Raw genomic sequence first — 25,228 nt, 5'->3', positions numbered from 1 at the left:
GAAAACGAATTAACCTAGCCCTAGGTTTTGTCATTGTGAAATGGAGATAATACATACCTACCTGGCCGAGTGTTATAAAGGGAACACGAGGAGGACAGGGGTGGGAGGGCAGTGAGCACTTACTGAGTTCCTAAAGTAGTCAGGTACTATGTACTAAATGTGTACATTTATATCCATCACACCATGTCATATGCACAGTGCTCTTTTAAGGTAGGCACCAGCCCCATTTTGCAGATGGGAAAACTGAGGTAAAGTAGTTTGGCCAAGATCAACTGGCAGGGCAGGGGTTTGAACCCAGATCTGCCTGACCTCAGAACCTCTGCCTTGAAGGGGAAATACAGATTTCCTCCTGTGATCAAATGAGCATGAACGCACTTTGTGTTTCATGAAGTGTTATGCTCGTTCAACATATTCTCTCAACTCCCGAAACCCTGGCCAATTATCCTGCAAAGCTTACTTGATCTTGCACTCTTTCCAAGAATTCCCCCCCACCCAGAAGTCTTCATTATTCTAATACAAAGGCCACATAGGATCAGAAGAGGCTGTTCAAGCCCAGGCTGAACAGCCCCTTTCTGAGGGATGTATTATTTTACAAGCTTCTGGAACCACCCCTGTCCCCAAGCTGCCACCAGGTCAAAAAAAAAGAAAAAAGAAAAAAGAGCACTGCCCAAAGGCTGTTGTTGGTCACGTCCTGGGGCACAAGCCTGAGCCAGACACAGCCAGTGAGCAGGCAAAAGCCAGGGAAAGGTGACAGAGAGGCTCCCTCAAGGAGGCTGAGCTTTTGGCAGCAGAAACAGTTTCTAGGTCTGCACCAAGGGCCTGGCACTCAGGAGCCATGGCCCACAGCTGCTGGGCCAGCCGGAGCCCGCAGACAGCTCAGGAGCCAGGGGAGAAGGAGAGTCCAAAGCCAGTTGGAAGTTCTGGCTTCTCTGCCTCCCGCACGGCTCCCCGCCCAGGGCAGGCGTGCCCACGAGCATGAGGGCCCGAGGAGGAGCGAACTCCTCTACCAGTGCTCGTTCTAATAGTGCTAGCTAGAACAGGACCGCAGAATGCTACAGCAGGAGGGAGCCAAAGGGCGGATCACCCTCGTCTTTCAGTGAGGGAGGGACATATGTAGAGAGTGTGCCCATCAGTCAGCTCTCACAGGCCCCCGCCCGGCCCTCTCCAACCTACCCGCTCCTCAGCTCACACTCTGCTGGCAGCTCCCGTAGCCACTGCTGGCCACAGTGCACCGTACTCACCAGTTTTTGACCTTCCTAAGCCGCTGGGGCATGTGGGGGAGGGGGCACCCCCGCCTCATGCCCTAACTCTGGACTGTGACGGGGGAGGTGGGTTCCAGACGCTCCCCAGGCACAGCAAATACTCTCCTGAGGTGGGTTCTGAGTTCACCCCAGTGCCACAGGCTGCTGTGAGGTCCCCAGGCAGATGAGGCCCAAACCATCTGTTCTTCCTAAGGAGGCAGGCTCCAGGGTAATGGAGTGTGAAATGACTTTGGAGAGCAAAATGGCCTCAATCGTGCCTGGAAGGTGGGGCAGAGAATAGAGTGGCTTCGCTTCCTCTTGAAGGCACAGTGAGATTCTATAGATAGAAACTACAGGTGCTTGGGAGACTTGGTTACACACACAAGCCCCAGTTCCGCAGGGCTCTTGTCCCCACAGCAGCTCTCCGTCACTCCTGGTCAGCCAGTGCTTCTGGCTGGTTCGTGGGCTTGCTTGGCATCAGGCGTGAAACTCCCACTCTATCAGTTTTCAAGCCGGGAGGCCCAGAACCCAGGAAAAGTCTAGAAGTCCCAACACTGGCAATCTATAGGTCTCCTCGGGACTCTCTATGGATGCCAGGGTGCCTCAGCAGCACCCTTCGTTCAATTGACAACCGTCCCGGCTGAAGCTGGTCTCCAGGCAATCTCTTCAGGAAGACATCCCTGCCTGGAACAGTTAGTGCTTCCTGTAGGTGCAAGTTCTGAAGGTAATGCAAGGAGCTCGTGGAAGAGCAGGAACACAGTCCCCTCAGGCATGTCTCCTCTCTGTCAGCTCCCTCACCCAGAGACACCCCAGCAGGGTGTGTTGGAGGAAGCCAGCCCTCCTGGAGTCTGGCTGGAGGCCCCGCTGCAGCCCAGAGTGAGTGGCACAGTTCTAGGACTGGCTGTTGGCCCAGCGAGGCCCCCGCTGGCCGTCCACGGCAGTGGCTGGGAAGCTGGGGAAGGCCCCACACTGGCCAGGCTAAGGACACCCTGCCTGGAAGGATCCCCGGCCTCTGTTTCAAACCCTGAAGTGCTTTGACATTACCAGCTCCAGGAACCCAGACAAGCCATGTGATGAAGGAGATGTTAAGACTCCCCTACCAGCCCCACCGGGCTGTGCTTACATGTGAAAAACAGCACAGGCGTCAGGTGCAAGTAATCACCTGCAACGTGTGTGGGAGGCATGAGTTGGTGACTAGCTCTGCTCCAGGCCCTGTTGGGGAGCAAAGAAGAATAATACAGGGCCTCGGCACTCAAGGATTCCTATAACAGTAGGAGTGATGAGTGTCATATGGGAAATAACAAAATGCTGAGCCCTGCAGCTCTGACCGTAAAGAAGGGATAAAGTGGAACTTAAAACCTCTGGAACCTCATGTCCTATACAAAGTGCCTTCTATATGTGTTATTCATTGAATTCTCAGAGCGGATATTATTACTATGCCCATTTCACAGATAAGGAAATTGAAGCTCAGACAGCTTGAGCAATGTGGCCAGAGTTGCACCACTAGTGAGTAGTAGTGAAGGACTTGGAACCCACGAGCCAAGACTCTGTTCATTCTACTCACTGCCTCTCCAAGGCCTGGAGGGTAGCACGGGTGAGAAAGTCAAGAATCGTTGCCCTAGGATTATCCCAGCTGTAGAAAATCAAAACCTGGCTCTGAGGAGGTATCACCCATTGATTGATTGATTGATTGATTGATTCATTCATTCATTCATTCATTCAACAAATGGCTTTTGAGTGCCAGAGTTATGCACCAGGCACTGGGATGGGCCTGATGAACACAGTCTTCATTTTTCCTTGCTGTTTTACCAGCTGGTGGGGAGACAGATGAGTAAACAAACACAATCGATGCCTTGTGTAGGTGCTGTGGTAGGAGGCACTCATGGTGAGGAATATCACCAGGCCTGCAGGGTTTAGGGGCAAACACTGGGCCTGAAGGATGATGGGAGGGGAAAGAGTGGTTTTAGGAGAGGGAATAAGGACCTAGCATGGCTGCCGTGGAGGGGAAGAGGCTCAGAATGGGAGAGATGAGGCTGGAGAAAGCAAGGGAGCCAGGAAGGCTGGTTGTACCTTTGAAAGGTTTGAAGAAGGGGAGAGACTTGTCCATCAGCCTCTTGAGTGTAGGGCCCAGCACAGACAGTGGGAGAGGAGGCAGGAAGGAGCCGGGGTGACTGTGAGTAGTGAGTATGCGAGTCTGGGCTTGTCCTTCCCAACATTCCTTTCTCAGATGTACAGTTCCCAGGCCTACCTCGTGTCCAGGATGCAATCTTATCAGGTAGGGGAAGGTAATCAGCATCCCCTTTCCATATAGGGGTCGTATCACCTGCCCAGAGCCACTCATCTCCTTAGGGCTGATCTAAGACGGTGTCATAGTCCCTTGGTGCCACTGCAACAAAATACCACAGACTGGGTAGCTTATAAACAACAGACCTCTAATTCTCACAGTCTGGAGGCTGCAAGTCGAGGATCAGGGAGCCAGCAGGGTCAAGAGACGGCCCTCTTCTGGGTCACAGACTTCTCACCGAGTCCTCACGTGGTGGAAGAGGTGAGGGATCTCTCTGGACTCTCTCATAAGATCATCAATCCCATTCAGGAGGGCTCACCCCTCATGACTTAAGCATATCCCAAAGGCCCCGCCTCCAAATACCATCCCATTGGGCATGAGGATTTCAACATGTGAATTTTGATGTCATGCAAGCATTGAGACCAAAGCCAGCTAGAACCCAGAGCCTCTTGGGACAGATCTGGGAATTGTTCAGAGTGCATCACTCTGTCCTTCCCAAAGCCCGGCCTCATGAGTAAAGATGCAGTCTGGCCTAGGACCTTTCAAGTTTGAAAACCCAAGACCTTATCATATACATAGAGCTTGACTCTTACCACAGAGGATGGACAGTCCCTGGCAGGGCCTGAAGCGCCCCCTGCTCTCTGGGCTGGCTCTGAGGTCTGCTAGAACATTCCTTCCCAGCAAACAATGGCTCCAAGGAGAGCACAAGAGCCCCTCAGAGGAGCCCAGACAGACATGTCATATTCTCCCCCAGGGGATGCGAGCCATGGTGCCCTTCAGGCCACCCACACCCCAGGCCAGCGGCATCCAAGAGAACTCATGTCCAGCTTGGCATCTTCCCAAAGGCAGCAGCCGCGGGGAGTGTGTGGCGGCCTGTGAATGCAGCCTCCACTTGCCGGGAACGGTGGCCCACTGCCGCCAGAGTAGGGACCTTTGAGAAACACTTGAGTCAACAGCTCTGCCTGAAAATCAGTCCATGCACAGTTTGGTTTCTAAGGGTGTTTGAAAAAAAATGAAAAAAAATTTCCCAGACCCTGAAGTTGCCTCCAGCAGCACATTTCAACGACACCACTTGCTTTCTTTCCTAACAACGTTATTCTGGCTCTTTCTCAGAGGCCAAATCCAAGATCAAATAATGCATAATATTTTCTCCAGGCTTCTAAGTGTGTTCCTACACAGTGCTGATTAAAACAATAATCTGGACCTTTCAGCTAAGTTATATAAAAATCACCAGACAGCTTACAAAAACTATTTCTAAGGTTCAAGAATTAAGACTTGTGGAGAATAGAGCGCATGCTGTCCTTTCATGCACGGCTGAGAAAATAGCCTGGATTTTATACTCTGCCTCTCTTCAACATCATTCAGAGACTAATTGTAACTGTTGGGTTGGGGTGGCTTAGATACGAACCTCAGAAATGGGGATTAAACAAAATGCCCTTGATCACCTTGGGATACTTTCTGTCTTCCTGGATTTGTGCTAATCCCAATGGTCCTCAATCCAGCTCAGTCATATCCCCTCTGGTTTGCCCTTGGTGCTTGGGTTTCTTCGGGGTGAGCTTTAGAGATAGATTGCAAACCTCTGCCCCAAATATGCTTACAAGTGTGCATAGGGCCTTGTCTCATGCCACTGCCCTGTCTTGTTGTTTTCTCCAAACTAAGGGAACAGAAACTTTCAGGGGCAAAGGTGCAGGATCCTCCAGAAAATGAAGGACTAGAGAATATAAATGAAACAGATCACAGATAGGGCTGCTGGGACGACTTGTGTGGACGGAGGAGGCTGTGTCTGACCCGCCAGGCGTGACCACTCGTGTTAGGAAGCAGAGGCTGCTGTGGGTTAAGGCGGTATGTTCCGAAGAATTGCTTCCTGTGCTCCCAATAGTCTGATAGTTACATGCCTTTTGTATTTTTTCAAACTCCTTAAATCTTCAGGACATTTTAGACCCGTGGATAGCAGGCCCAAGAAAGCATTTGAGCACATCCCAATGGCAACTGGGAATGAAGGCATTCGCTTTCCTGGAATGCCAAAGCATCAAGGAGTGTTCTAGACTGAGCAAGTGAACACAAAGCCAGTGGGCAAGGTGTGCTGAGGAAGGAAGCAAATTCTCCAGATCGCCACAAAACTGACACTTCTCCCAAAGGCTGCAAGGGCCATTGCCAAAGAACAAAATACAGTAAAACCTTGGTTTGCAGGTAAATTTTTCTACAAGTGCTCTGCAAGACGGGCAAACATTTCTAATACATTTTAACTTGATAAATGTGGGATGTCTTCCAACGCTAGTCATATGTGACGCTGCAGGTCACACGATCACAATGGAGCCAATGGTTCTTGAAATTCGCTTTGATATACAAATGCTTTAGATTACAAGCATTTCCGGAACGAATCATGCTCGCAAACCAAGGTTATACTGTACTCTCTCCACCTCCCAGAGGTGGTCTGAGCCCCTCTTTCTGTGGCCACTGTTCCTCCAACCTACCCCAGAAAGGCCTTTAACCTCCCAGACCACTCCACTTCCTTCAGGATCTGCTCGGTTCCCAGTGCCACTCAAGTTACAGAATGTATTGCACAGGGGCGCCTGGGTGGCTCATTCAGTTAAGCGTCCAACTCTTGATTTCAGCTCAGGTCATGATCTCACGGTTCGTGGCATCGAGCCCTGTGTTGGGCCCCACTCCACCCTGACATCATGGAGCCTGCATGGCTTCTCTCTCTCCCTCTCTCTTTGCCCCTCCCCCGCATGGGCTCTCTTCTCTCAAAATAAACTTAAAAAAAAAAAGAACGCGGGGTGCCTGGGTGGCTCAGTCGGTTGGGCATCCGACTTCGGCTCAGGTCATGATCTCACGGTTTGTGAGTTCAAGCCCCACGTCAAGCTCTGTGGTGACAGCTCAGAGCCTGGAGCCTGCTTCTGATCTTGTGTCTCCCATCCCCTGCTCATGCTCTGTCTCTCTCTGTCTCTCAAAAATAAATAAATGTTAAAAAACAATTAAAAAAAAAAAGAACCCATCACACAGATGAGCCTCTGACCACCAGGATAGGTCCTCATCACCAATGCCTGAAACACCCTACTTACTGAAGGGAGAGTGATGAGCCATCTCTGTTTGCCGGGGAACAGGGAGGCTTCTGGGACATGGGACCCTGGGGACAAAAACCGGGAAGGCCCTGGGCAAATCAAGTCAGAATCATCACCCCAAATCTGTAGTTTTTTCTGTTTCTTTAATTGTGGTAAAATATAACATATAACATACAATTACCATTTTAACCATTGCTTTATTTTTTAAAGATTAAAAAAATTAATGTTTATTTATCTCTGAGAGAGAGAGCAGGCGGGGGAAGGGGCAGAGAGAGAGGGAGAGAGAATTGCAAGCAAGCCCCAAGCTGTCAGCTCAGAGTCTGACATGGGGCTTGAACTCTGGAACCATGAGATCATGACCTGTGCGAAAGTCAGACACCCAACTGACTGAGCCACCCAGGCGCCCCCCTTTTAACCACTTTTAAGTGTACAACTCATTAGGGACATTCACATTGTTATGCGGTCATCAGCACCGTCCATCTCCAGAAGTGCTTCCTTCTCCCCCAACTGAAACTTTGTCCCCATTAAACATTAACTCCTCATTCTTGTATCCGCCCCTCCACCCAGCCCCTGGCAACCCCATTCTGCTTTCTATCTCTGTGAGTCTGACTACTTAGGTCTGTCATGTGAGTGGAATTGTAAAGTACTTGTCCTTTTGTGTCTGGCTTCTTTCACTTATATATCATCCTCAAGGTTCATTCATGCTGTAGCACGTGTCCAGATTTCATCTCTTGCTATGGCTGAATAATAGGCTGTCGTATGGACAGACCATATTTTGTTTATCTGTCCTCCCGTCGACGGACACACGGGTTGCTTCCCCTACTGTGAATAATGCTGCTATAGACACGAGTGTACGAGTATCTGTTCAAGTCCCTGCTTTCAATCCGTGTAGGGATATACCCACAAGAGGCATTACTGGATCATGTGATAACTCTATGCTTACTTTTTGGAGGAACTGCCATATTGTTCTCCACATGAGTTTACTGCAGCCTTTGTTTTTATTCCACCCCTCCCAGAGGCAGGAGTCAGCCCCTCTTCCAACTCCCCTGAGACTTGGCTACAGAGACCTCACAGCAGAGCCCTCTCACATTGGGTATTTCTGTGAATTTCCTCGGCTGGCCATCCTACATTCATTGGCTATTGCAGCAGGGCCACTGATTGTCCACCAGCTCCTTCGTGAGCTTCCTCACCCGGTAGGGACACAACCTTTACCACAATGTGCTGACATTTCTCCCCCTTTCACCAAGTACTATGCCCTAATTACAGGATTACTGGAATTGTAGGCGCTCCTCTGAAAATCCAGCAAATGCCTTTATTCTGCAGGAACAACAGGCCACCCTGGGAAGGGGGATTGGAAATCAGCACGTCCTACAGTTGAGTCTTTGCCAGGGACAGCATTAAACTCACACTGATAGTTGAGTCACAAGGACCAGGTTTTAGGGCCAGTGTCTCAGTCTCCTTAATAAAGTCTTAAAAGTGGGAAGTTCTGGCCAGTTTCCACATTCTACACCTTGGCCTGGAGAGAAAGAGCTTAAACGGTGAACCTCTTACCTTTGTTTGACTGGCACTATTCAGCGTACTTGGCATATCCCTTATTATCTAATATGCTTCTCATAGTCCTTGAAATAGGCATTATTGCTTTTCTCTAGATGAAGAGACAGAAGTTCAAGGAGAGTTAGTGATTCACCCAAACCCACACAACTAGTCAGGAGGGGGTTCCACTGGAATCCAGATTCGAACCCCAGATTCTAACCCTTCTACTGCCTCTGGGACCCAGACCACCTCCAGGTAAATGGGAACCATGGGGAGGTCACCAGCTCTGGGCTCTGATGGGCCGCCGGGTGATCCGAGTGCACCTTGCCCAGCCTGGCTGATCCTGAACAGTCCCTTAACTTCCCTGAGTTGGGTTTCCTCATCCGTGAAACAGATCGAAATACCTATCATCTAGAGCTGTGAGCATATGCAGCGAAATAATCTATATGACCTGCACCTGACAGTATGTGGCAGGAGATGGGGGATGATGTCACTGCTGCCCACATGCATCTGTGGCACACAGGAAAGAAAAAGGAAGGAGGGCCTTCATCCCCAGCCCAGACCCTGCTCTGTAACCATGTCACAGTTCTTGTTTGGCACCCTCCTCAGGATATGCCATTCTCCTGACGTTCCCTAAACATTTCTGAGAAAGTTTCATTTATTAGAAAGCCTCTTAGCCATGTGAACCTTGAGGACATTATGCTAAGTGAAATAAGCCAGTCACAAGAGGACAAATTCTGTATGATTCCACTTACATAAGGTACATCAAGCGGTCAAATTCATAGAGACAGAAAGTAGAGTGGGGGTGGGGAGTGGTGTGGGATGTTAGTGTTTAATGGGGACAGAGTTTCAGTTTTACAAGATGAAGAGGCCTCAAGATGGTGGTGATGGCCACAGGTCAATGGGAATGTGCCTGCTGCTACTGAGATGCACACTTCAAAGTGATTAAGATGGTGAACATTTTGTTATGCGTATTTTATTACAATGAAAAAAATTTCGGGGGGCAAAAATCCTTTTAGCCCTGCACATTTTGCTTAGGTTTTTTTTTTCAGCCATGGGAGCTCGTTTCTGTATGGATTTGGTCTGATTCCCAATGGAGTTCCCTCTTCAGTGGGGTCTCAAATTGATGTTTAAGGCACAGAGTCACCCTTGGAAAATCCCTTAGTGCGAATAGGGCCAACACCGCCGGTTTTCCCTGTGGTGTTGGAACAAACACTGGTTCTCTGTGCCTCAGATGCAGTAGCTGATTTACATGCAGGGGTCATAACAAAACATATACTCTGAGCGACTCCTAAAGCAGGTACTCACACTAAGGCACCCTCAGAACCAGGGACCGCTGGGGAAACAGCAGGTTCCCAGTCCCCCTCGTGTTCCTTTGGGCACAACGATGGCCAGAATCCTCAGCCCTGTTGAAAGCGTGATTTTATTTCTCTTCTTTACTTTATGCAGAGTTGAATGAATCCAAGCTAAATAAGTCTGTGAAGTGACTCCACCAAGGTGGACTTTGTCCAGTCAAAGGGAATGGGACATGTGCCTTCCTGTCACTCCTTTTTTCCAGCTGACTCTGATGGGATTTCAGTCCTAAATTGTTCTCTGACCTTTGACTGGATCAGTTGGCCATAGAAAAATAGACCTTTTCCTCTACCAGGCACCCCTGCGGGCTGCATCTCACAGATACTCCCGGACACCTGCTCAAGCCTGAAATTCTCCAACTTTAAAGGATCTTTTCAGACCTAAGATCCAACTCCTGGTGACAAAGTTCAAACCTAAACCATGAAGTTCCTATCTTTTCAAAGAGCTCTATCTCCAAATTACAGAATACCCCCAAGGAGAAATGGCGGGGGGCGGGGGGGAGGGGTTCAATCAAGACCCCAGAAGCAATGAGAGTGAGCTGACACTATCTTTCAGACAAACTTGACCACCATCTGCTTCAGAAGGGTTTTAGACAACACCTGGCCCCGTTCCAGGCATGACTAAGGGCTGCATAACAAATGAATGAATGACCAACTGCCCTGTGATGAGCCGGCCATCATTAGTTTGGTGCTCTTCTAAATCAATAGAATTTCTGGTTGGCAATAAATTTGAGTTTTTATGTCCAAGGATTGAGAGGTTAGCTAGTAGACTGGGGGCTATGAACTTTAATACCAATTTCGCCATTAAAAACTTTGCTGATCCCCATGCAAGACTTTTTATCCTGATTTTTCTCATCTACGAAATGGAGAGAAAGGGGATCCATAGAAGTACATTAAAAATGAAAGAGAGCCAAAAAAAAAAAAAAAGAAGAACAATAAAATGCTTACTGGCGAAGTCACTTACTTTTCTACCAGGGAGGACACTGGGTTCCAAACCTTAACAGGGGACAAGTGCAAACAGTTGTGTTCACTTGCATAACAACGGAAAGGTTCCCTCTGGGATCTCATGGTTGATTTCTCCAAATCAGTTTGGTTCCAAGCACCAGGCAAAAGGCATAGCTGAGCTTGAAGACACAAAAATACTAAAACAAGAACCACTTGCAATTATAGGCAGAGTAAACAGTGAGAAGGAATCAACTATCATGTCATGTGGGAACAGCTGATAACCTGTCCCAGGGTTGTTAATGGAAAGTGCTCTGTGCTGGGAGCCTGAGGATGTCCTGTGAGCTCCAGCCCCCATCTCTGCCATGGCATAACTGTGACTGAGCAACTCACTGACACCCTTCCAGACTTGTAAAATGCTCATCCAAACTGCCAGGCTGATCCCTCAGGGCTGGCTGTACTGTCCTGACAAAGTCAGCACGTGAATGGATTTTGGAAACCGTAAGGGTGTTAGACCAGATATCATGAGCCTTTTATTAGTTCACTGAGCACAGAACTAGCTCCATATCAACAATACCTGAAAAGGCAGAACTTCCTTGTCATTAGTTTGGGTTCTGGAGTCTGATTGTCTGGGTTTCTCATCTCAGCTCTGCCATTTATGACCTTTGTGATCACATAATAACTGACTCTGTGAGCTTCTGCCTCTTCATTTCTAAATTGTGGATGATGATGGTGATATTGCTTAGCAGAGTTGTAGTCAAGATTAACTGTAGCGTGTTAATATCTTTTTATAGACTGAATCTTTGGGCCCACCCCCCCCAGATTCATATGTTGAAACCCTTACCCGCAGTGTGATGGTATTTGGAGGTGGGCCTTTAGGAGATGGTTAGATTTGAGGGCATAAAAGTAGGGCCCCCTATCATGAGATTAATGTCCTTATAAAAAGAGAGAGCAGAGGGGCACCTGGGTGGCTCAGTCGGTTGAGCGCCTGACTTCGGCTCAGGTCATGATCTCACAGTTTGTGGGTTCAAGCCCCACCCCAGGCTCTGTGCTGACAGCTCACAGCCTGGAGTCTGCTTCAGATTCTGTGTCTCCCTCTCTCTCTGCCCGTTCCCCACTCACACTCTGTCTCTCTCCTTGAAAAATAGATAAACATTAAAAAAAGAGAGAGAGCAGAGCCTTCTATCTCCATCATGTGAGCATATTGCAAGAAGGTGACCGTCTGCAAGCTGTGCGGGAGGCCCTCAGTAATAACGGAATCAGCCCACCCCTTCATCTTGGACTTCCAGACCTCCAGAACTATGAAAAATAAACATCTATTGGTTAAGCCTTCCAGGCGATGGTAATTTGTAGAGCAGCCTGAGCAGACTAATCCATACCTGAAGAGCTTAGAACAATGCGGTTCATAGTAAGACATTCAACAAACATTAGCATGTTTTTGTTTGGCTTTTTTTGAAACTTTGTTAAGAAACACTGCAGGCGGGGCGCCTGGGTGGTGCAGTCGGTTAAGCATCCGACTTCAGCCAGGTCACGATCTCGCGGTCCGTGAGTTCGAGCCCCGCGTCGGGCTCTGGGCTGATGGCTCAGAGCCTGGAGCCTGTTTCCGATTCTGTGTCTCCCTCTCTCTCTGCCCCTCCCCCGTTCATGCTCTCTCTCTGTCCCAAAAATAAATAAACGTTGAAAAAAAATTTTTTTAATAAAAAAAAAAAAAAAAGAAACACTGCAGGCATTGTAAATTGTTTACAGGTTTGCAGAATAATATAACCGTATACCCACCACTGGACATAAGGTATAGAACATTACCAACACAGCTGAAGCCCCCATCTGCCTTTCCCCATCACATTCCTTCCTTCCCACCCAGAGGTAACCATGCTCCTGAATTTGGTATTTGTCACTCCTATGCATTCCATTATACTCTTACTCCATCCGTACGTACCTGTAAACAATGAGACTGCACTTTAAGCCAGGACTGACATGCATCTATTCCAGGATTTAGACATTGAATCTAGCCTAACACAAAGTACTGTTTGGGAAACCCATCTGTCCCCATTTGTCACCTTGCTATGTATGTCTTTTCACCTCCCGGAGCAGGGAACGTGCTAATATCTCCAGGTAGACCAACTGATGATGCAAGCTATTAATTAGGTCTCCTATCAGTGGGTCTGTGTTTGTCAGAGACTGTGGAGCTGTAACCCCCAGCCCAGCTCTCTGCTAATGCTCCCTTCCTCCCTTCCAGATGGAGATGCGGCTGCAGGACCAGCAGCTGGCCAGACAGCTCATGCGCCTGCGCAGTGACATCAACAAGCTGAAGATCGAGCAGACCTGTGACCTGCACAGGAGGATGCTCAACGATGCCACCTATGAGCTGGAGGAACGAGACGAGCTGTCTGATCTCTTCTGTGACTCCCCGCTCGCCTCCTCCTTCAGTCTCTCCACACCACTCAAGCTCATTGGAGTCACCAAGATGAACATCAACTCCCGGAGGTTCTCTCTGTGCTGAGAAGCCCTAGAAGGGGGCAGAGGAGCTAGGAGAGAGTGTTCGGGAGGTGGGGAGGGGACAAGGGAAAGGAGTTGAGGCTGAGTCACCCTGAGTGGGTCTCCCCAGAGAAAGGGCTTCCCTGTGACTGGTGAACCGTGGACCCCCAAACTCCTGGCAGGTGCTCTCTCAGGGGTCCCAGCTTGCTGTGGAACCCAACAACCCTTGACTGTCTGTGACCCCGGTGTTCATCTCCATCCAGATGTTCAGTGAGACCTGGCTCCCAGGATAATATGTCTCCATCCTCCCCTCACTGACCTACATTCTTGTCTCCCAGAATCACTGGTGCTATGATCTGGGATCCCAGAGGGGACCCCCAAAAGCTGTGATTCTTGCCAAAGCTTCACCAAGAGCACTGGGCATCCAGGGAGGAGATGAGTAGGTATGTCAGATGAGCCCATCTCCTGTTGCCATCTTCTAAGTACTGGCTCAAATTCACCCTAAATAGGTGACTCAGCAGCCCTGACAGGGACCCACCAGGAAGGGAAAACCAGAAGGAGTGATGAAGTAGAGCTTGGGAACCCAGGCCCCACAGCTGCAGCCAGTGCCTCCGGTGAGTGGCTGGGCCAGGCTGCTGTCGGTCTTAGACCTTGGCCCTACCAGTGCCATGTAACTTGTTTCTAGCGTGTACCAGGACACGCCCGTGCAGCTTGAGGGGGGCAAGCACAGATGCCCTCTGTTGCCTGCCCTGGCCACACACACCAATCCCAGTCTCCAAAGAGCCCTGTTGCCGCCACCCTGCTCCTCCAGGGACGTGGCTAAATGGACTAGGCAAGTCTGTCAGCAGATTTCCCACAACCCGAATTCTCCTGGTGGTGTCACCTCTATGTCCTTCTTGCCCTCCCCAGAAAGACTGGAGGGACCTCAGAAGCTTGCCCTGAGCCTCCTCTGAGATTCTGTGCCTGATTTAAATAACTAATTTTAATTGAATCAGACTGTTACTAATCTGTTGCTAACTTGTTAATAACTGTTTGATTTTTGTCCAAATGGTGATGCCATTTGGGTAGGTCAAGTCCAGAAGTTAAGGATTTGACTTTAAAAGGTTCTCCCTAACAACAAGCATGACGATCAGGAAGGTGAGGACTAAGACCTCAACAGGGTAGGAAAGCGAACCTGGTAGAATGCCACGTGGCATGTGTTCTCCCACCAGCGGGGTGGGGGGAGGGCAGGGTTGGCTTCTGACATCATCTGGTCACGCCTTCTTGTTCATAAAGGAGTACAGTGAAGCCAGGAAAGGAAGATGACTTCCCTTAGGTTACACAGCTCTTTAGTGGCTATAGAATATAGACAGGTTTAATCATTATTAATAATGCCTAGACAGATCATTTATTAATGAACTTGAACCCCAAAGATGGTCCTAATGCTTTGCCAAACCCACAAACTGCCAACCCCTCTACTCTCCACCTCCTTCAGCCCCCATATGTAGCTCTCACTTTGCCATTCAGAATATTTGGGTCGAACTCAGAGCAATGGCTGGAAAGTGGACCCACAGAACACATATTACCAATCACAATTCCGTAGTCGAAGTAAAGTGTTCTTTCATGTTTCATCTTCTTGTATGGTCTCATCAGGGTCCATGCACACTTATACACATGCGCGTGCACACACACACACACATACACACCCTGGCCCACATGAAGAAGGTTGTTTTTCTTTTGCGGACAGGCAGTGAGAGTATGTAAATGAATGTTCCCTAATTAGGAAAGAACATGGTCACTTTCTTGTGATTTCAAAGAGCCAGAGGATTTACACTTCCTTCGAAGAAGGTATATCAACATAGCTAAGATTTGTTTTCAGCCTGACTCTCTAAGCAGTGAGGGAAGTCAGAGGCCCAGAGGATTGGTCCACAGAAAAGACCTCAGTGGAATGCCTGGCCCTTTAGACCAGCTCCCCTCAGGCAGGAAAGGAGGGAGATTTTCTCTACCCCACACTGTCTCTCCTCAGGGATTATGTACCAGCACTGCCAAGCCCTCCAGAGGCATTCCTTCCAAGCTTCTCTGAGATGAGTCCTGGGGATGGTGGGATAGTGGGCTGACCCACACCCACTCACCACTCACTCTGGAAGGGCACACAGGTACACATACTCGAACTACGCAGGAAAGCCCATTCCATATTCAGCAAATAATGCCAAATTGCTTTTTTCTTTCTAGAAATCCGTCATTACAGTAATTGAAAAAAATTGGACTCAACTAAAGCTGAGTGATTTTGTTGATTTTGTCAACCCGATTGAATTGGCGTCAACTGGGCAATTTAGTTGTTCGGTTAACCTAATGGTCCCTTCCTTGCTTTGTTCTCTGAGAGGAAACCGAGATCAAGGCATACTTTTTTGAATAGGTCTCAGCTCTTTCGCTTAGTTCACCCCAAGAGAATTTTATTTTGGAATAAGGACGGACAAGAAAGAGGAGGGGACGAGAGAGGAAGAGTGGAGGGGGAGAGACCAGGTACATTTCCTTATTCATCATCCAATGTCTGTTAGCTCCCTTATTTTCACAGGGAACACAAATAACTCAACAAGTCAGTTCAGTTTTGTGAAAAGCCTGCCTTGTGGGGGGCCAAGAGATGTCTGTGAATCAGCTGCAGGTCCTGTGTCGCCAGCACCCTAGGACAATGCTCTGGCTTACCGTGTGTATACAATACTGTTTGCAGTTTCATTCATTATCTGCCCATCTCTCTGTCGTCCCCGAGGACCCTGGGTGTAAAACGTGCGGTTTCCATTGACACTACTGTGCACGGCACTGTGTGATGCCTTCATGGACTCAGCAGAGATCACAGAGGCCTGGAGAGCCTGGGTAGGCTTGAGCTGGCCTGATCCAGCCCCAGACCTCCTCCCTGTAGCAATACCAAGTGCTATTACATAATCAATGGACAATTTATAATCTTATTTTTTATGATTATTTGTTTCTATATTGCTGTTAGAAGAAGTGAAATAAAAATATTTCAAAAGAGGATACTATGTAAGGAGAAGAAATTTTCTTTCTTTTACCTTGTTCCTATTATAGCAGACACACAAAGAAAGAGAAAGAGAGAAAGGGAAGGGACAGAGGGAGAGAGGGTAGTAGGGTGGGAGGAGAGGAAGGAAGGAAGGAAGGAAGGAAGGAAGGGAGGAAGGAAGGGTGGGTGGGTGGATGGATTTGGGATTTACTTTGGTACAGACTTTGGGATTTACTTTGGAGGTAAAGCCAACCAGACACACTGATAGCTTGGATGCGGCGAGTGAAAGAAACAGAGGAATTAAGAACAGCTCTCTGGCTGGCAGCTGGATGGAGGGGGTGCCATTTACTGAGATGTAGTACACTTTGAGAGGCGCATGATTGGGGCAGAGGGGCGGCCCCGGTAGTTAGGTCTCAGCCATGGTACATTTAAACGCCTATTAGACATCCAAGTGGGGAGTGAGTAGGTGGTTGGATAAAGGGACCTGGACTTCAGGAAAAGGCCAATGTTGGAGACATAAATTGGGGGTTCTGGATCTGGGTATGTGGGTGATTTTTAGAGCACCATAGCTGGATAAATTCTTCAAGGAAGAGAGAGAGGACATAAAAGAAAGGGATTAAGTACAGCACCCTGGGACCCCAACATCTAGAGGTCTGGAGACTGAATGGAAGGTGATGACCAGAGTATGGGGAGAGCAGAAGTGATATTTCAGGTATTCTTCAGCTTCTCCAGGGACACAGCCTGATGCTACATTAGCTGCCCTGTGGCCCCAGCTGAGTGTATGTCTCAAGGACTGGTGACGACAGTCAAAACAGAGGCTTCCAGAGCCTCCTGCCGATCTTAACTATCTTGTTCGGAAAGGGGGTTTTGAACTGTGTTGACGACATTCCCTTTGGCTTCTCAGCAGGAGCAGAAGCATCTCCCTGGTCCTGATTCTATATCAAAGCCACGCAGCCTGTGCTCTTGCCAGCTAAGGGAAGAAGGCTGTGGTGGGAGCCTTGGAGGAAGAAGGCAGTGGGGCCAAAGACGGCCCTGCCAGCCCAGTCAGGGCGATCACCACTTCAAGCCCTCTTGGATGGGAACCACTCAGGCACACTGATGCTTTCAGACTCAGCTATTTTTAAATACCCTGTTCACAGGCTCAAAGCAAACAGTGATGGAGACAGCGAGGCGGTCGCTGAAGGAAATTGATTCAGGAAAGGAAACCTCAAATGTTTGAGGGCTCTGGAAAGCAGTCCTCCACCACTCACTGCGAGGTGATAAGTTCACTGTGGACATGTCCCTGACTGACAGGGACAGGCACCGGGACTGTGTGGAATTTCCCTGGGAAATAATCCAGCAAGGCCCAGTTCGGCTTCATGTAGTGTATTTCCTAAACCATTTCATCGATCGCTCGTCTTCTCACCCGTTTCTCCATGCTGGGACGGCTAAAGCACTGAGAAAGGCTAACTTGCTGAAGAACATCCCGAGTCCCAAGGGAAACCTGAGTTAGGAAATGACAAGCCGCCCCCCTCATCTCCCTCCTGGACACTCGCCTTCCTAGGCACCGAAGGGGAGGCCTCCGCCCACTACACTGTGAGCCTCCCCGGAGGAGGTGCCATGGCTGGGTTCAGGTAGCATGGGTAGCACGGGGCTGGAGGGCAGAAGGAACGCTCTCTGCCCTGTCCTATCTCTACCAGTCAGGCTTTGGGTGGGAAAGTGCAAGTGTCAGCATTCCAGGAAGGGAAGGACCTGATTTGGGAATTGGGGGCTACAGAACGATTGGAAGAGTCAGGAAGGCGCCGCTGGGCGAGGTGGCTCACGGAGGCCATCTTGAAACTGCGCCGGATTTCCGCAAGCTCGGCAGGCGCCTTCCGGGGCTTCCTGCAGGGCCTGCGTGGTGACTTTTCTAGAGCCCGTCTCTTCTGCTGGCGCCTCCTCTGGAAAGTAACGGCTTCGAATGCTGTCATAGTCTGTGTTGTGTCCCATGTGATTTATGTAGAGATAGGGCCTTTAAAGAGGTAATTAAGGTAAAATGAGGTCACTAGCATAGGCCCCAATCCCATAGGACTGGTGTCCTTACCGGAAAGGGACATCAGGACACACACACAAAGGGACATGTCCCCCCATGTGAGGACACAGAAGGTGGCCATCTGCAAGTCAAGGAGAGAGGCCTCAGGAGAAACCAACCGTGTGGACACCTTGATCCCAGACTTCCAGCCTGCAGCGCTGAGAGACCATACCTGCCTGCTGTTGAAGCCACAAGGCTGTGGGCCTTTGTGTGGCTGGAGCAAAGACCCTTGCTCTTCCTCCATCCCTCCCTCTTGCTACATCCCTGGTTCTTACAGCTTACCGACCCCCCCCCCCCCCGGAAGTGATTCTGCCCTTATTTCTTTGCTCATATTTCTTTGGCCAGAACAAATCATGTGGCCAAGCCAAGCCTCCAGTGGAGGAGGAAGTGCAAGATTACCGTGTGCCCAGTGCCAAGGCGAGCCGGAATGTTTTGGAACAAGCTATTAGTGAGCACCCCACCATTCTTCCCCACCTCACCCCGAGTGACCTGCAAAAGCCCATCGGCCTGCAGTGCTGCAGACACCTGGGCCAGCAGACCCCAAGGAGTGCATAAGACACGCAGGAGGGGGTGAGAAGACAGGACAACTTCAGCCATATTTTTAGTCTCTTTCTGTTTTTAATATGCTTGAAATGTGCACAATGCATTTGTACAGTGATGTATTGTATGAAGTGTGAACCTGTCGGCGGGGGGGGGGGGGTAGGGTAGGCACAAAACTTTTTACCGATGGGGCACATCAAACAAGCGTGAGACCCGGCCTTAGCCTGCAGAGACAGGTACTGGCTTTATTCTGCTGCCGGACCCTGAGCTGGGGCAGATGGGACTCAGGGATGGATGCTTTTCTTCTGAGAGGTCACACAGGTAGGTCCTATGGCAAATGTCCCTCTGTGGGCACCAGCAACTTTAGTCCTTTGGTAAAAGGTACAACATTCCTTCCAGTTGGCTCTGGGCTCTGCTCCCCTTGACCACAGAGCAGAAAACAGAGGGCGGAAGAGGAAGGGAGAGAGGAAAGGGAGAGGAGGCCAAGAAAGAAAGAAGGCAAAGGAAAAAGCAAACGAAGGGAGGATTTTCTAAAGCACAGAGTTGACATCAAGTCAGAAAACATGAAATAACCTTCTCTTCCTGCACTGAATCCCCTGCCTTTTTTTACTTTAAAGTTTATTTATTTATTTTGAGAGTGAGAGAGAGCGGGGTGTGGGGGGGGTGCGGAAGAGAGAAGGGGAGAGAGGGAGAGAGAGAGAATCCCAAGCATCTCTGCACTGTCAGTGCAGAGCCCAGAGCTGACACGAGGCTCGAACTCACAAAATCACGAACCTGTGAGATCATGACCTGAGCCAAAACCAAGATGTTTAACCCACTGAGCCACCCAGCGGGGAGCCACCCCTCCCCCTTTTTCATAAGGTCCTTAGAACAGGGCCCAGAAATCACAGTTTCCAAGTTGCCTCTCAGGGAGCAGGCGTGGATCCAAGGCCTAGCAGCCAGAGGAATTGCCAGGCACGCCACAGCCTATTTGAGTCCACACCCCAGGTTGAGCAAAACCGCTGATCTCAGTTCCTGCTCGGACTGTCTGTCCCACCTTTGACAGGCCACCTCCCGTGCAGCTCCTCAGGGGCCCTGCTGAAATGACCAGAGCTCAGCCCACAGAGGGCGAGGCACCTGGAAACCCTGGGGAGCCTGGGGGCCAGACACAGGGAGGAAGGAGTTCTCTACTGCTGCTTCCTGCTGGAGACAAAGGAACACAAAATGTCATCTGCTGAGTCCTCCACCCCCTTTTCCCCCCTCCAACCTGAAGTTGGGGTGGGGGCTGCTCCCTGAGCTCTGCTAACTCTAAGGAAAGACAAGACTGAATGAACCATCATAAAAATGTTCCAGGGGGCCCCAGGAGACGGGACTAGATTTTCTAAAAGCAAGTTTCTAAGTTTCCAGCCACTTCTATTTCTAGCAGAGGAGACAGTGAGTCTCCCTTAGAAAAGCCTCCTGAGTGGTCTCTTTCAGGAAGTGGATGAAAGGCAAGTCAGCAACTACTCCTCTCTGGGAGGGTGAGCCAAGAGTCTTGGCTCTGACAAAGACCGTCCTCCCCAGCTCCCACTGCGATTGCTAGGAAGGAGTAGACCATTTGGGTCGGGGCCTAGAAGCCTTCCAAAGAACGGGATCTTGACTCCTTTACAGATTCTGAAGTACGGAAGCATCTCTGAAGCGTCTCTAAAACCGAATGCCTGACTCCTTCAGTGGGGAAGGCTGGATGCCATCAATCACAGATGTGCTGAACTTGCAGGACACCCAGGAGCCTCATCACAGGGGCTGTGACACTAGGACCCCGGACCTTAGAGGAGTTGACAGCCTCCCCTTCAAGGGGGCAAAGCAGAGGGCAAGGAGCAGCCTTGGGGAGTGATGAGTCTCAGGGGAGAAGGGAGAGGAGAGACACAGACTTGCCATGTTTGAACTCATGATTAACTCACAACCAGAATTAAATCATACAAAATGTAAAAGAAGCCATGGCCTTATACTGACCCCACCCTGCTGAGGTGGGATATGATGAGGGAGACAAAGGCAAGAGAAATGTAGCTTACGTTAACTCTCCTTACAGCTTGCATCCCACTGAGAGACACCTTCCTCAGGCAACTCATGGCTGCCTTACTTAATGTTTTTGTTTTATTAAAGACTAAAAGTAACCTTATGTTAACAGCAGCTAGCCCCTCAAGGCCTCCAAAGCCTTGCTTTCAAATTCCTTAGAGACTTACGCTATCCCTAACCCCCACTAACTTAAGAGTATATAATCAGTCACTCCTCACAACCCAGGGCAGCTCTTTCTGCCCACGGGTCTTGTCCCCATACTTTAATAAAAATCACCTTTTTGCACCAAAGACATCTCAAGGATTCTTTCTTAGCCATTTGCTCACGAACCCCATCAGGGTATATCACATGCTGTCAGGTCAGAGAGCTTTAGCCATCAGAAAGTGATCTTTTCCTCGTACAAAGAAGCGGGTCCAGGGGCGCCTGGGTGGTTCAGTTGGCTAAGCATCCGACTTCAGCTCAGGTTATGATCTCACAGTTCATGAGCTCCACGTCCAGCTCTGTGCTGACAGCTCAGAGCCTGGAGCCTACTTTGGAATCTGTGTCTCCCTCTCTCTCTGCCCCTCCCCTGCTCACACTCTGTCTCTCCTTCCAAAATAAAAATGAACATTAAAAATATATATATTTTAAAAAAAGACAAAGAAGAAGCAGAAGCAGGTCCAGGAGCTGAAGTGACTAGCTAGGGTCGCTGCCCAGCTGGTGCAGAGCTGGGAATGCATCCTCCTCTGGGACTTCCCAACACCTTCTCTTCCCTGCAGCCCCTCCATCTCTATGTCCCCTTGCCAGAACCTTCCAGAGGTCTGAGAAAACAAATCTGTGAAATTCTTCCTTCTGTAAACAGTCGGGTTTTTTGGACCTTTGGCATCCAGACCCAACTGTGTTAAAGAAATCTTAAAGTGCCCTCTGCTGGAGAAACTGAGGAATCTATTTACATGTGGGATTCCCCCCTCCCCCCACCCCCACCCCCAAGTTTTAGCAACACCAATCATTTTCACCTTGGTATTTGCTTATTTTCTTGGTGTTTGCGATTGCCATCACTTTCCATGTTTGCTGAAAAATTCCAAGTTCGGATGCTATTTCCACCACTCAGAAACCCAAATCTCTAGTTGGAGCACTCTGTCACCATTTAATTAATCTGCTAATATATTTTAATATCCAGTTGGATTCTGGATATTAAAGCACCGCACCAGCTCCAGGGAAGCAAGATGGTAGAAACTGATGGCGTATATACAACACTTTGGTTTCCTTCCGCTATCTCAGCTGAAATTCATGTTTTATCTCCGTTCCGGAATGCAATCCTTTTTAAAGAAAATAAAATGGCCATTAACCTGAAAACACTACAAGTTTTGAAATCTCGTTTCATGTGGTGCTTTTCCTTCTCACTTTTTCGAGCTCCAGTTCCTAGTTATTGTGACCATTTTCCCGATTATAATGGAGAAGCGAGGAAGTATTGCATCTTTCCATTTGTTGTTCTCTCTTGTTCTCTCAAAACTACTCCTGGACTACTCCAGGGTTTCCCCTTTCGCTTGATTCCAAAGCTCCCGCCATCTTCCTCAGCCTGCAGCTAAAATCTGGCTTTCTCTCCCAGAGAGAGAACTTTCTAAGACCATGACTCAAGTAATTCAATTTGCCTCTTCAATCTGTCTGCTGTCTTTCTCTCTCTCTCTCACTCTCGCTCTCGCTCTCGCTCTTCCCATGAGTTAGAAACAAAATGATTACATTCACAAGCCCTTTCCCTTCCTGATAGTGTGTTTCCTCATGACTGATTGTTCTCAGTTGGATATGTCTCCATTCATTTTGATTTTATGGTCTTGCTTGCTTTTTTTTGTTGTTGTGTTTTTTAACCTTTCAGGGGAAGATGCCTCTCTGATTTGCACCCCTCTCTCCAGATGGCCGCCTTCCTTTCTAGCAGACAGTATTTTTTCACCTTCATTGCCCCTGGCAGCATACCAAAATGTAAACTAGCACCGCAGCAAAGTCCATGTGATACATTACTAACAGAGTTTGTTTAAAAGAGGGGGATGGGGTAGGGAAGGGGCTTTCTAAAGCTTAATATTAACCTAAGTTCAAGAAATAATGCAATCTATACCTATAACTTTTTTCTCAAAACCTGAATGGAAAAATGACTGAAAGGAAGGAATAAACAATCAAAACCACATCAACATCCTCTATAACCTCAGGAGTTTGGGCGTGTGATTCTCTTTCTGGACGAGCTCAAGTTCCAGCCTGCAGTTTGTCACCAAATGTCCAGTTGTTAACCGTGAATATCTTGACTTTACACAAATAAACTGTACAATAACTCTTAACATCAGAATATTTCTGACCAACTATCTAGATAAGTGATTAATATATATTAATATGTGTGTGTGATTTTATCTCTGCCCCTTTACACATTTGATGTTCTTTTCCTGTGCTTATGCTGACTTCACAATAAGAGTGTAATTTTCCTCTTTATAAACTCCTGGGACCTAACTCAGTACCCAGACTGGTCAGGTCCCTCAATAAATGTGAGCAAAATGAATAGCCTCAGAATTATTTTATGTCTCATCTACCTCAAGTGTTTACAGAAAGTGGCTGTCTGGATCCTGAGAAAGAATAGCATTGTCCCACGGTTATGATTGAGCTGAGCCGGAAGTGGGCATTCAGGGTGGGAGGTCACTTCCCCTGGTCTGGGTCTCTGGCTCCCTCTGCTGGTGCTCTTTCCACTTGTCCACGAATAAGGCAAATCAAGACTTGGCCTTCTAGGCATGGCCAACCTCAGAGTTTCCTTGGTATGAAGACTTCACACCTGAATCTCTGAAAAAATCAGGCTTAGGAATCAGACAGAAAACATTTTAGAACATATTAGAGATAGCTGTTGAAAAGAAGCATCTTGAGCATCCCGCGTCCTAGAGGAGCCAGAGGGCATGAGCGGTAAATCAAATGAGCCTGTGCAGATCTGTCCTTCCCTAGACCTATTTGAAAAATCTCCAAATAATTGGAAAACTAAGCAGCATTTTACTAAATGTCTCATGAATCAAAAAACAAATCAAGGGGAAATTAGAAATTATTTCAAGCCAAGAGAAATAGATGATATATCAAAATTTGTGATATTCCAATTAATACAATATAGAGTTTGGGAAATTTGCTTTAAATATTTATACTGGAAAGGACTAAAATTCCAAAATAAATTTTATAAACTTCTATGTTAAGAACTTAGAAAAAAGAGGGGCGCCTGGGTGGCTCACTCCATTAAGTGACTGTTGATTTCAGCTCAGGTCATGATCTCACAGTGCGTGAGATCGAGGTCCACATCAGGCTCTGTGCTGACAGCATGGAGCCTGCTTGGGATTCTCTCTCTCCTTCTCTCTCTATCCCTCCTCTGCTCACACTCTCTCTCTCTCAAGATTAATAAATATTTTTTTAAAAGAAAGAAAAAAGAGCAAAATACCCGATATAAGCAGAAGGAGGCAAATAATAAATATTAACACAAAAGTCAATTAAATAGAAACAAAAACCATAGAGAAAATCAATGATACTGAAAGTAAGTTAATTGGAAAGATCAGTAAAATTGATTGATAAGCCTCTAGCTAAAATGATCAATTAAAGAGAAAGAGGGAGATTACACACAAATTACCAATAGCAGGAATGAATGGGAGGGGCGCCTGGCTGGGTGAGTCAGTAGAACATGTGACTCTTGATCTCTGGATTGTAAATTTGAGTCCCATGTTGGGGTAGGGATTACTTAAATAAATAAAATCTAAAAAAAATAAAAATAACAGTACTGAATGGGAGCAGCATTATAGATTCCTACGGAAGTGATAATAATGGAACATTATGAAAAAACTCAAATCTAAATTTGACAATTTAGATGAAGTGGAAAAGTTCCTTGAAACTGACTAAACAAAAACAAAATCTAAGTAACTGTAGGTACTACAGAAATTGAATTCTTAATTAAAAGCCTTCCTACAAAGAAAACTCCAGGCCTCATTGGTCTCATCAGTGAATGCTTTCAAATAGAAAGAAAAAGAAGACCGTTTTATGCAGTCTTTCAGAGGATAAAGGAGAACATATTTTCCTACTCATTTCATGAGAACTTCATTATCCTGAAATCAAAACTGGACAAAGACTTACAAAAAGAAAATAGAAAAGTATAGATTAATATCTCTCATTAAAAAAATACTAGCAAACTCAATGTAGCAATATACAGAAAATAAGATTTATCCCAGCTATTCAAGGTTGACTAAGATTCAAAAATCAGGGGCACCTGGGTGGCTTAGTCAGTTGAGAGCCTGACTCTTGATTTCAGCTCAGGTCACGATCTCAGAGTTGTGGGATCGAGCCCTGCATTGGGCTCCATGCTGAGCACGGAGCCTGCTTAAGATTCTCTCTCTCTCTCTCTCTCTCTCTCTCTCTGTCTCTCCCCCTTTGTTCTCCCCAACACACACTCTCTCTAAAATAAAATTTAAAAAAATTAATTCATATAGTTCACCATAACAGGATAATTAAAAAAAAAAAAAAAGATCTTCTTTGGGGCACCTGTGTGGCTCAGTTAAGCCTCCCACTCTTGATTTTGGCTCAGTTCATGATCTCATGGTTCATGGGTTGGAGCCCCATGTCAGGCTGTCCTGCTTGGGATTCTCTGTCTCCCTCTCTCTCTCTGCCCTTTCCCCGCTCACACTTTATCTCTCTCTTTCTGTCAAAATAAATAAATAAACATTTTTTTAAAAAAAAGACCATC

The 25,228-nt window shown here is 47.9% G+C and overlaps 1 protein-coding gene and 1 non-coding gene across 3 annotated transcripts in view; both read left to right on the top strand.

The window, feature by feature from the left end:
• FAM167A (family with sequence similarity 167 member A) overlaps nucleotides 1-15,901 on the top strand; it is a 43,647-nt gene extending 27,746 nt beyond the window's left edge. For both annotated transcript variants that reach the window (XM_043565215.1, XM_043565223.1), the window contains one exon: nucleotides 12,654-15,901. In XM_043565215.1, the coding sequence (XP_043421150.1) occupies nucleotides 12,654-12,917 (264 nt within the window). In that variant the 3' untranslated portion in view covers nucleotides 12,918-15,901. The remainder of the gene's footprint in view (nucleotides 1-12,653) is intronic.
• TRNAR-UCG lies at nucleotides 11,379-11,463 on the top strand. Its single transcript has one exon. It is a non-coding gene; the product is annotated as a tRNA-Arg (tRNA).
• Nucleotides 15,902-25,228: the final 9,327 nt, after the last annotated feature.

This window comes from Prionailurus bengalensis, chromosome B1 (assembly GCF_016509475.1).
Source record: "Prionailurus bengalensis isolate Pbe53 chromosome B1, Fcat_Pben_1.1_paternal_pri, whole genome shotgun sequence".
Classification (NCBI taxonomy): Eukaryota; Metazoa; Chordata; class Mammalia; order Carnivora; family Felidae; genus Prionailurus; species Prionailurus bengalensis.
Note: the sequence above shows the minus strand (reverse complement) of the source record. Positions and strands in the feature narration are given on the sequence as shown.